The sequence below is a fragment of the Kogia breviceps genome, chromosome 16 (genome assembly GCF_026419965.1).
Source record: "Kogia breviceps isolate mKogBre1 chromosome 16, mKogBre1 haplotype 1, whole genome shotgun sequence".
NCBI classification, from domain to species: domain Eukaryota; kingdom Metazoa; phylum Chordata; class Mammalia; order Artiodactyla; family Physeteridae; genus Kogia; species Kogia breviceps.
This window is the reverse complement of record NC_081325.1, coordinates 25,724,713-25,736,884: the sequence shown is the minus strand read 5'-3', so window position 1 is coordinate 25,736,884 and position 12,172 is coordinate 25,724,713. Positions and strand designations below refer to the sequence as shown.

The following is a 12,172-nucleotide window of genomic DNA, read 5'->3' as shown; positions in this document are numbered from 1 at the left end:
CCCCCTGCATCGGCAGGTGGACTCTCAACCACTCCACCACCAGGGAAGCCCTGTAATCACTTTTAATAAGCACTTTTGGCCCTTCCCTTCCCCCTAAGGCTTTTTTGCTCTGGGCAAGCTCTGAGTTAGGCTTGTACTTGGAGGCTTGCAGTGAACCAACAGATAGGTCAGTTAATTACATTTCTTTGGGAATGAGGCTTTGAAAGAGCTCCAGCTTTATTGTTCTCACTGGTGGCTGTCAAGCTGCTCCAGGAATACAAGCTTATTTTTCAAGGCTACTGTGTAGCTGGAGAGCACTGGATAGGATTAGGGCAAGTTAAAATGGCACAAAACTCCCTGGTCTTACCAAGATCTAGCTGTTTTCTTCAGTAAATGCTCCCCAGGTGTGCTATAAGCCTTTGGTTAATTTCCAGAGTTCTGAAAAAGGTTTTCTGACAGTTTTTGCCAGTTCTTTCCTCACTCTTTTGGAGAGGTGAAGTTTTGGAGTTCTTTCTTTACTCTGCTGGTTTTCCTGACATCATCCTCTGTATTTTCTTGATGAAAACTTTTCCTTTTGACACATTACCCTAAAAGCAAGGTATTGTTTTTTGGAATGATAGCCAAACTAATTTTACCTGCTAGAGTGGTAGACATTTTTTCTCTTTTCATTTATCCAGTAATTCTCGTTACAGAGTACACATGATAACAGTCCCCTATTCTACCTTTCTGTCCCTGCCTTGCTATCCAGAGAAGACATGGAAAAACATAGCCCGCCATATGTCTAAATAATGTACGTTCAACATTTTTATATGTATTTTAGGAGTTCTCTACGGTTTTTGCTACAATAGAGTAGTATACAGTTCTTTTATGTCACCTCACCATCTCTTCCCCATTCTCCTGGTAATAGTTATATGAATATTTCTGGTTCTTTAAGTGTTACCTTTATAACATTAGGGAATATACTTAACACTTTTGTGTCTTAAGCCAGCAAATGGCAGGAATTCCTTGTTTCTCATGGCTGAATATTATTCTGTTGTGTATATATATATATATATCACATCTTTATCCATTCATTTGTTGATGGACATTTAGGTTGTTTCCATATCTTGACTGTTGTGAATAATGCTGCAGTGAATATCCGCCCCCCCCCCCCCCCCGCCTTAGTATCCAGTTCTCTGGGGCTATCTGCTTTCTTTGAAGAAGAGCTCTTGACTCTTTGAGTGGGATGGATGCCTGGTTACAGGGTAATATTTTAAACAAGGATTTGGCTGCTGAGTTGATGGAAATGGGGTCAGGGTCAGCCTTTCAGTTAATCCCTTAATCTTGAGCCCCATTTCTCATTCCTGCACCCTCTGTTTACTTGTCATTTCAGAATGCCGACCCTGTTTGGTGTTTTCCAGGGCAGATAGCCACCCTTCCTGAAGATTTCCTCTGTATAGCTACTCTAGGCTTTAACTTCTTCTGTTTTATTTCATCCCTTATTCTTCATTTGCTTTCCATTTCCCAGAAGTTTGTTGAAATCTCATATGTTCTATTTTCATAGGTTAGTATATTTTTAAATCCTCTATTATTTTTATTCTCATAAGGGAGTGTGGTAAGTTCATCATGTTTACTTAGATCCTTAGCTTTTGACTGCGAACTAGAGAATTCTCTATTGAGACTAGTTCTTTGTCTTTATCCAGGAATCAAGTCCTTACCATAAGAAGGTGTACTGTACCATATTCACTGGGGTTTGATAAACACTCTTTCATTTTAAATACAGTGTTATTGCAATTTGATGGTTAAAATTAGGTGTGTGGAATTTTCTTATTTTTTGTAATAATAAGTATAATGAAGAGGTATACGAGGCTTTTTTGAGGTATAATAATACATGCCATAAAATTTACCCATTTTAGTTGTACATCTCAAAGATTTTTTTTGGATAAATTTATAGTCATGTAGTCATTACCACAGTCCAGTTTTAGAATGTTTCGTCACCCCCAAAAGTTCTTTTGTGCCCATTTGTCAGTTTCCACTCATGCCCAGCCAACCACTGATCTGCTTTTTCCTCTATAGATTTGCCCTTTTTGGAAACTTGGAATAAAGGCAATCAAATGCAGTGTTTTTTCTCTAAATTCTTTTATTCATAATGCTTTTGAGATTCACCTGTGTTAGAACATGTACTAGTGGTTCATTCCTTTTTTATGCTGAATACTGTTTCATTATATGGATACACTGTAGTCTATGGATAACACTTTGTTTATCCATTCATTAATTGATGGGCATATATATTGTTTTTAGTTTTAGTTGTTATGAATAATGCTGCTATGAACATTTGTGCATAAGTTTTTGTGTGGACATATGTTTTTATTTCTTTTGGGTAGATACCTAGGAATGAAATTACTTGGTTATATGGTAAGTATATATTTAACTTTTTAATAAACTGCCCAGTTGTTTTCCTACGTGGCTGAACCATTTTACATTCCTACTAGCAATGTGTGAGAATTCCAGTTTCCACCCACCCCCACACCTGTTACTGTCCAATATTTTGATGATAGCCATCTTAGTGGATATGTAGTAGTATCTGTTTTAGTTGTGTCTCTGCATTTTTCTAACAACTAATGCTATTGAGCATTTTATCATGTTCTTATTAGCCATTTGTATTTCTTCTTTGATGAAATGTCTATTCAACTCTTGTGCCCATTTTTTAGTTGGGTTATTTGTCTTACAGCTGAGTTGTAAGAGTTTCTTGAACATTCTCAATACAAGTTCCTTATCAGATAGATCATTTGCAAATATTTTCTCCTAGTCTGTAACTTGTATTTTTATGTTATTAATGGTGTCTTTTGAAGAGGAAAGTTTATATAATTTTGTTGAAATCCAATTTACCTGTTTTTTCTTTTATGCAAAAGGTCACAAAGATTTTCTCCTATTCTTCTAAGGTTTCTTTTATCGTTTTAGTGCTCACATTTAGGTCTGTGATCCATTTTGTGTTAATTTTTGTAAATGGCATGAAGTATGTGTCTAAGGCTTTGCATATGGATATTAAATTGTCCCACCATCATTTGTTGTAAAGACTGACCTGTCCCTGTTGAATTGTCTTGGCACATCTGTTGAAAATCGGTTGACCAGATTATAAGGGCTAATTTCTGAACCTTGTATTCTGTTCCATAGATCTATATGTGTATCCTTATGCCAATACCAACCACACTGTCTTGATTACTGTAATTTTAAAGGATGTTTGAAATTTGAAGTACATGTCTTCCTACTTTTTCTTTTTAAGATTCTTTTGTCCATGCAGGGTTCCTTTTATTTCCATTTGAATTTTAGCATCAGCTTATCAGTTTCTGAAAGCTTGCTGAGAGTTTGGTAGGGATTGCATTGAATTTTTAGATCAATTTGGGGAGAATAAATATAGAGTCAAAAAACAATTGAGTATTCTTTGGTATATGGGTCTTGTTTCTTAAATTTATTCCTGAATGTTTTGTTCATTTTGATGCTATTGTGAAAATTATTTTACTTTCATTTTCGGATTGTTCGTTCCTAGTATATAGAAGTATAATTGATTTTCATATATTGATCTTGTATTCTGTCACCTTGCTAAACTCCTTTATGGGTTCTAGTAGTTTTTTTTGGAAGATTCTTTAGGATTTTAATCATTTTTATACTTTCCTTTGGTAATAGGATTTGGTAACCTCTTCACCTTGCAGTAGGCAGAAGTCCCCACTCCTTTATTTGTTTTAAATAATATATTAATCTTCTTTGCTGGTTAATCACTCTTCTATTTGTAACTGCTTGTGGGTTGCTTTTTAAAGTCTGTGTGAATGACTGTCCTGAGAAAGCAATTAAATTAAAAATCTGTAACTGCTTTATATTATTATATAAGTAAGATAATTTGGTTATTTTTTTCAGGTTCCTCCCAACAAAATAGACTATGAATATAGTGAACTGATACTGTACCAGAATCAAGTGATGAGGGAGGCAGATCTATTTCAGGAATCTTTGGAACATATAGAAACATATGAGAAACAGATATGTGATAAACTTTTGGTGGAAGAAATTAAAGGTAAGTTGAACTGCTTTTTCTTTTTTATTGGCCTCAATTAAAGAAATGAATAAAACCTATATACTTTATTATGTCCAAACACTTAAATGAGACTTACTATATATCAGGCAATGTTCTAAACACTTTATTATTAAGCCATTATTAATTAATGTAATGGCTTAATAATAAAATTAATGTAATCTTCATAACAACCCTATGATGTAGTTGTTACATCAATTTTAGGGATCAGGAACTGAGGAACAGAGAGGTAAGTGACTTGCCCAGAGTCACACAGCTAAGCAATCTGGGTAGTGCTGGATTTGAGTGCAGGGATTTTGACTCCAGATTCCATTTTCTTAAGCAGTATGTTATACTGCCTTCATATTCAACCGCCTCCCCCAGTGTTTATCTCCATATATAGTAAAATGAGAAGAGTAAATGACACTTGGGATTCTCATGAAAGCAAGATTCATTTATTTTCATTATGGGCTAATTAAGAAGACAGGATTCTGAGAAATTGTTAAGAATGTTTTTCAACAAAGTCAGACATTTTCTTTTTTATACATAGATTTGCTCATCAATTACCCATTTCCTGAGTAACACTGTATTAAATAGAATGTCCATCTAAATAAATAATTAGTTTAAAACTAAAATCTCATGTAGTTGCAGGACTTCTAAAGCTTAAAAATACTAGCTAAGGTTTATTTACTCTTCTGTGTTTCACAGTATGGTAATTGCTTAAACTGCTTAATTTCACTTAATTTTTTAGCACCTCTAACATGGGTATTACTTATTGTCCCTTTTTATATTTGAAGAAACTAAGAGAGGTTAAGGACTTGCCCAAGTTGCCCAGCCTTTCAGGAGGTAGAGTTAATTTCTAAAAATATCTTTCTGACTTCAGAGCCTTTACTTTTTTTTCTTTTAATTTAAATAGACTTTTTAATTTTTTTTTTTTTTTTTTTTGTGGTATGCGGGCCTCTCACTGCTGTGGCCTCTCCCATTGCGGAGCACAGGCTCCCGACGCGCAGGCTCAGCGGCCATGGCTCACGGGCCCAGCCGCTCCGCGGCACGTGGGACCCTCCCGGACCAGGGCACGAACCCGCGTCTCCTGCATCGGCAGGCGGACTCTCAACCACTGCGCCACCAGGGAAGCCCTTAATTTTTATTTATTTTTATTTTATTTGCGGCACGCGGGCCTCTCACTGTTGTGGCCTCTCCCGCCGCGGAGCACAGGCTCCGGACGCACAGGCCCAGTGGCCATGGCTCACGGGCCCAGCCGCTCTGCGGCATGTGTCATCCTCGCAGACCGGGGCACGAACCTGTGTCCCCTGCATCGGCAGGTGGACTCCCAACCACTGCGCCACCAGGGAAGCCCAGAGACTTTATTTTTTAGAGCAGTTCTAGGTTCACAGCAAAACTGAGTGGAATGTACAAAGATTTCCTATATACCCTCTGTCCCTGCACATGCACAGTTCCTCCTACCTGCACCCCCCCATCCCCCCAAGCCTGTAGTTTACATTTGGGTTCATTCTTGGTGTGGTACACCCTCTAGGTTTTAAAAAATGTACGATGACATTTTACATACTACCATTATAGTATCATACAGAGTAGTTTCACTGCCCTAAAAATCCTCTGCTCTGCCTGTTTCTCCTTGCCCCCCCAACCCTTGGCAACCAGTAATCCTTTTACTGTCTCCATAGTTGTGCCTTTTACAGAATGTATTAGAGGTGGAAGCATACAGTATGTAGCCTTTTCAGATTGGCTTTTTTCACTTAGCAATATGCATTTAAGGTTCTTTCATTCTTTTCATGACTCCTTTTAACTGCTATCCTCTACTCTTGTGGAGGAATGGGGCACGATCATAGTTCTTTTTTGTCCTTTTATTATTTTTTGAATTCAAGTATAGTTTAAGTTTAACGTACTGTTTATGGTTTTAACTAGTAAATGTTTATGTGTGTTTACTTTGTACCAAGTAGTGTGCTGACCATTTTAAGTTAAGTACATTATTTCAGTTGATTATCATGAAAACAGACTGATGTAGTGATATTTTGCAGGTAAGGAAATGGAAATTGGAAGTTTTGTAAGTTATTCAAAGTCACAGAGCTAGAAAGTGGTAAAACTGGTAGTTACACCTAGTTAGTCTTACTGTAGAGCTTGAGTAATATACAATATAATAAAATAAATAGTAAAATGATATATATAATAATCACTGTAATATGATGATGATGAAAGCTGAAACAGTATGTATGACTAAAGACATTTCAAAGGGTTGTTTGAAACAGATTCTGTAGGGAGTGGGAAAGCTTAGGGATGGAAAGTTTAGATATGTTTTTTGAGATTCTCCCTTTTATCTTGATTAGGTGTGGCTTAGTAAAAGAAGTTGAGTCTCAGAGGTGACCCACATGTGAACATGGTTTGTGTAGTTTCTTGCCGCGAAGTGGTATTTAGTGTTATTGTTTTGTGAGTTAAACTTCTCCAGTTTTAGTGATCTGGAAAGGACAGTAAGAGAATTGAATGGAGAATTGTTTAACATAAGAATTGATTAGGAAAAGTACATTAAAAATCTTGCAGTAGGAAGGCAGGGATATTTCATTAGAATTATTTACCAATCTATATATAAGGTAACTTTAGTTACTTTAAAGGGTGTACAAAAATGTGCATAATGCAAATATTTTTTACTAACAAGTTAATATCATATATATGGTGTGGGAGGGAGCCAAAAATGAATGTTAGTATAATAGAATGTGTAAATGAAGGTTCATTTCTGAAGACAAGCTGTGAATTAATCTATGTTTAGTTATTTAAACTGCAACAAGCCCTAAAGAGAAGCACCATACAGTTGTCTTTCATAAACATCTATTATACTAATAATGCTTAGTGATATCTCTGGGATTAGAAAGGTATTTAATGTTTAAGCAAAATGAATGTGACATTTAAACTTAATTTTAGGGGAAATGCTGTTGAAATTGGGACGATTAAAAGAAGCAAGCGAAGTATTCAAAAACTTGATTGATCGGAATGCAGAAAATTGGTGTTATTATGAAGGCTTGGAAAAAGCTCTACAACTTAGTATGTAATGATTTTTCTCCTACCTTCTCTTAGCTAGTGTTTTTTTGTTTTTTTTTTAAATTATTTATTTTTGGCTGCGTGGGCTTTTTCTCTAGTTGCGGTGAGCAGGGGCTTCTCTTGTTGCGGAGCATGGACTCTAGGCGTGCGGGCTTCAGTAGTTGTGGTGCACGGGCTTAGTTGCTCCCGCGGCATGTGGGATCTTCCCGGACCAGGGCTCGAACCCGTGTCCCCTGCGTTGGCAGGTGGATTCTCAACCACTGCGCCACCAGGGAAGCCCTTAGCTAGTGTTTGAAGTATAGTAAAATATAAAGTTGTAAGAATATTTGAGGATGCATATTTTCAGTTTTAGCATTCATGTTTCCATTTAGGAAGATTACAGGTTAAACATGGTAGTGAAAATGAATTCAGATATTTATATTTAAGTGATAAATGCTTACAGATTATTTTAGGTTTCTTGATCCATTAAAATGTTACCAATTTACACTAACTAGAGTGGTGGGGAAGAAAATGGGCATTCCCTTTCTGGGAAATGTCATAATTATTTAGTATTTTTAAAGAATTCGAGGACTGTTACTGTCAATCTCTAAGAATAAGAATTGGGCCAAAGAAATGTTGCTGAGAGTACATTGTATATAGCATCAGCATAAGAGCTGTTCTTTTACTTTCAAACTAGGCTAATTTGTGTAGAATAAATTGTATACATCTTCTTTTGAAATTTGATAACCTTGACCCTTTTCAGAAATCTAGAATATTATTCTAAATTTTCCCTAATATTCTCATAATTAAATATCTTTAATATTGCTAAAATCATATTTAGTCATGGGTAAGTAAGTATATGGCTGAAATAATTATGAAACTAATATGAAATAATTATGAAACTCGAAGGTGTTGAAAAAGCAGAATTTTTAAATTTAAAAAGTATGGTAAGTAGGTAGCTACCCATATTCATTTATAGTAGGAAGAGCTATGAGAAAAATTTGTTTGTTGTATCTTAATCACTTGTATACATGAATCCAGGTTTTCTGTGTGTATTTAAAATTTTATATCACAAATTATTTTTTAAAAGTTCCTTAAATAATTGTTTTTAAGAAAATAATGAAAATTAAAATATTGATTAGATCAGTAGTCTGTCTTTAAAAAAAAAAAACAGGACAAAAGTCATGTGTCTGAAGGTTGGAAATGTGAGATAACTGATTTTTCTTTAAACTACCAGTTACTGGCATGTTAATCACTTAACTACTTTACTAATATGAATGTAATATGTTCCATATATCAGGATCCATGCTTACTATAAAATATATTGATTATAAAACTATTTTTTTCGGTTCCTTAGGACCTTTTCTCCCCCATGGTAGGTTCTGGAGCTCCAACTTGTGATTTCAAAGAGGGCATTGAAATGGTTTGGTTTTTGTCTTAATGTAACTACATGTATAAGACTTGTTTTATCTGGGTTAGTGGGAAAATGCTTTTTATACTCATAGTTTGTCTCATTCTCTAAGATTAGGTATAAATATGAGAACTGCTTTTTAAAAATATGCAGTAGGCTTCTTGTAAATTTTAGTATAAGGGTCCTTAATATTTCATGACATCTCCAGATCATTAACAGAACGTGAAAATAATTTTTCACATATCCCAGTTTTTAAAATTCAACCACATTGGAGCTCCAAAATGTATTATTGGGGGAAGGAAGGAGTCTAAACAAAATCGGACTTTACTTTTTAAATGCTGTGTTTATAAACTTGATACTGAACACTACATTTACAGTGGCTTGATTGCTAGCACCAAGGGTTATTTTTATAATAATTATATTTCTGTGGTCTGAATTAAAATCCACCTGGAACCTTATAGTTTAAAAATGGGTTTGCTTTTCTTAAAAATTCTGCTGTAAATTATCTTATTGCTTATGTAAAATAATGCATGGAATCTCTCTTTGTAAATTATGCAGGATATTATTTTAGAATAATAAACTAGACCCAGATCTGATTCTGCAGATTGTTAATGTAGTTTACATATAGATCCTGTATTTAGTACTATAAAATTAGGTTGGTCTTGACAGGGAAGATATAACTTTCTGTTAGAAGTATATTTTGTATCACAATATTTGGGAGAAGTAATTGCCACTTTAAAAGTCTGTTCTAATGGGGTTCTTTTTTTGGTACCTGGACAGGGATATGAACTAATGGAGTTCTTTGTAATAGAGTTTCATTGAAGATTTTAAGTGTCAAACTTCCTTAGAAACTTAGTTCATCTTTAAAAATACTGCATTCATGACCCTAAAACTATTGCTTCTTTAAGCCTATCAATAGGCGTTATAGACTTTTGTTGGGTTTATGTGGGTTATATTGGGTTAGAGGATTTATGTAAGATATGTTATAAAGGAACATCTTCTTTTTCGTGGGTTGTGCATGCAGGAATATCAGAGAAGTGCAGAGTATCTTGAGTCTGTCTTGTGTGTATATGATTTGAGTTGGATGTAGAATCTGTTGTGGTGAAATTTGGGTTTTCTCTGGACTTTGGGTTTAAAATGGTGATTTAATGATTATTTCATTGCCACAGAGTTTTTAATGTCATTCTTACAAAAATTCAGAGCAGCTTTAATATTGATAATGTGGTTTTTAATTTATAACATAATTTTTAAAGTTTATTAGCATTTTATCATAGATAAAAGTTTTGATGCTTTGAATCTGATGCATATTTACTGATAATAGGCACTTTAGAAGAGAGGCTTCAAATTTATGAAGAAATTAGTAAGCAGCACCCCAGAGCAATTTCACCTAGAAGATTACCTTTGAATCTTGTCCCAGGTAATATTAGGATATCTTTTGTAACACTAATAATTACTTGTTGAAATTACTCAACACCATTCACATTTTAAAAGCTTGTTTCTGGAATAGAGTTTACATCTACACCAGTCTTGGGGGGGGGGAGTGATCAGTTATTTATTTGTTATGCATATGTTGTTAAGAGTATTTACATTGTTAGCTTTATGTTGGTTTTAAGTGTCAGAAGTTATTTATATAAAATTGTTTTTCTTATGTGACTTTAAAGAGTAAATAGCATATTTAGAAGGTAAATTATATTCCTTAGAATTGATGACAAATTATATGTGAGGTATTGTGATTTAAGTGGTAGAAGTTTTGACATTCTAGATCTTCTTTTTAGGACATAAATTCAAAGAAAGAGTTGTGAGCTCTTTTTGCCCACCGCGGTGTTAAAGAATATCACCAATGCTGTGCAAGGCCCTCTTTCCTCAGAGTTGATTGCATTCTTGAAATTTGCCTTTTATCATGCTATTGTTTTTGTAGAGCTCCATGTATTTTGTATCCCTAGAAATAAAAACAAAACCCTGCTTTTGTACTTTATGTAAATTGGAGCACTGTGGTATGTATTCTATGATTTGCTTCTATTGAACAATAGTACATTCATGACCTTGATCTGAGTTGTATGTTGCATGTAGCTGAACTCGTCTGTTATTGAGCTTATAGGAGGTAAAGAGTATATTAGCTCTTCAGTTAATGACTTTGTTGATGATTTTATGCAAAATTGTGCCTTTTTCTTAAAGTCTTCTTTTATTTTTAGTTGTAAGTGCTATGTATTATGAATTATTTATTGGGGCTTCTGGCATGTCTTTTGATACAAGTCAGACCCTAGAATGCTAATATAACTTAAAAATCTCTATTCTAGGCATGGGGCGAGGGGAGGAGTATATTTTCTAATGAATTCTCATTTACAATGGAAATATTTGTTTAAATAATTGTGTTATTTTCTTTTTATCAAAAGATTAATGGAAATTAAAAGATTTTTATTTAACTGACTTTAAAAATACATGAAGTACCTCTTAGAAGTGTACTGGATTAGACCGTAGATACAAATTTTTTTTAAAATAAATAAATAGTGCCTTTCATTTATGTAAATGAATAGTATTCTGATCCTCCCTGTTTTGTTTCAGCTTCATGAAGTAGGCAGATTTCCTAATGTTTTCCAGGGAACATTAAGTCCCAGTGGATGTTAATAGGCTTGGTAGGGAGGATGCCTGTGTACTGAGATGTTCTTCAGTCAAATGAGTTTGGGAAACTTTTGGTTAAACACAACAATCAGGCTTCTGCAGGACTTCCTAGAACTTTCAGTATATGAGTTGTGAATTTCCAAGGTGGGATGTACTGCACAGAGAGGAGCATTTCCCTAGTAGAAGCGTTTTCTGGAAGATGTTCGAGCTCACATTTCTGTATTTCCTTTAAAAAAAAAACCAGCCTGTTGAAATATAACTCACATACCATAAAATTCACTTTTTAAAGTGTGCAACTCAGTGTTTTAATGTGCTTAGGGAGTTGCACAACCATTATCACTCCCTGGTTTCAGGAAATTTTCGTCACTCCAAAAAGAAAACTCATGTCCACTAGCAGTCACTCCCAGCCCCCAACCCCTGCACCAGGCCACCACTAACCTAACTTTCTGTACCTGTGGACTCGCTGGTTTTGGACGTTTTGTATAATTGGAATCATACCATACGTGGCCTTTTGTGTATAAGGTAGGAAGTATATTTTTACTGAAAGATAACCTGGAACCAATTGTTGAATGTAAAGTGTGATTTGAGTTAACGTGGAATCATTCTGGACCCTCTAGAACATTGTCTTTGAAATGCTAAAAGGATCTTTTTACAAGCTAGGCCTCAGTTGAGGGGTCTTGACGGCTTGGGGTTCAAGGTCAGCATCATTTGAGGTTCTAACATGTATTTACAAAGCTCTGGGGACCATATATAAAATTGTGCAACTACTTAATTGTACCTGTGCAACAGGTGAATACTTCATGAAGTTTTTTTGCCTGTTTAGAAATATTTTTATGTGTAATAAGAAACGTATCTTAGCGTTATTAAAGGCAATAAGATCTTTTTCAAGAAACATGATAGAACTTGAGAATGCAAGTTTTGAAAAAGGCTTACTGGTTTTTAGATAAAAATGTTTATTACCTACAGATTAGTGAACAGCCAAAGTCCTGGGGAGATTCTCCAACAGCCTGAAATGTTAAGTGCTGTGAAAACAGTGCTTTTCAAAATAACTAGTTTAATTCATCGTGATCTATTAGTCTTCACTGGCCAAGGAG

The 12,172-nt window shown here is 34.8% G+C and overlaps 1 protein-coding gene across 11 annotated transcripts in view; it reads left to right on the top strand.

The window, feature by feature from the left end:
• The window catches only part of NAA16 (N-alpha-acetyltransferase 16, NatA auxiliary subunit), a 67,297-nt gene that overhangs the window by 12,421 nt on the left and 42,704 nt on the right, over positions 1-12,172 (top strand). For 10 of the 11 annotated variants that reach the window (XR_010837348.1, XR_010837350.1, XR_010837349.1 and 7 more), the window contains 3 exons: positions 3,871-4,024; positions 6,953-7,072; positions 9,781-9,876. Coding sequence is in view for 8 of the 11 variants with exons in the window: in XM_059041727.2 (XP_058897710.1) it covers positions 3,871-4,024; positions 6,953-7,072; positions 9,781-9,876 (370 nt within the window). In the remaining 3 variants the exon portion in view is untranslated. Of the gene's footprint in view, positions 1-2,342; positions 2,374-3,870; positions 4,025-6,952; positions 7,073-9,780; positions 9,877-12,172 lie in introns of all 11 variants that reach the window. The other variant, XM_067016999.1, reaches the window with a different exon arrangement.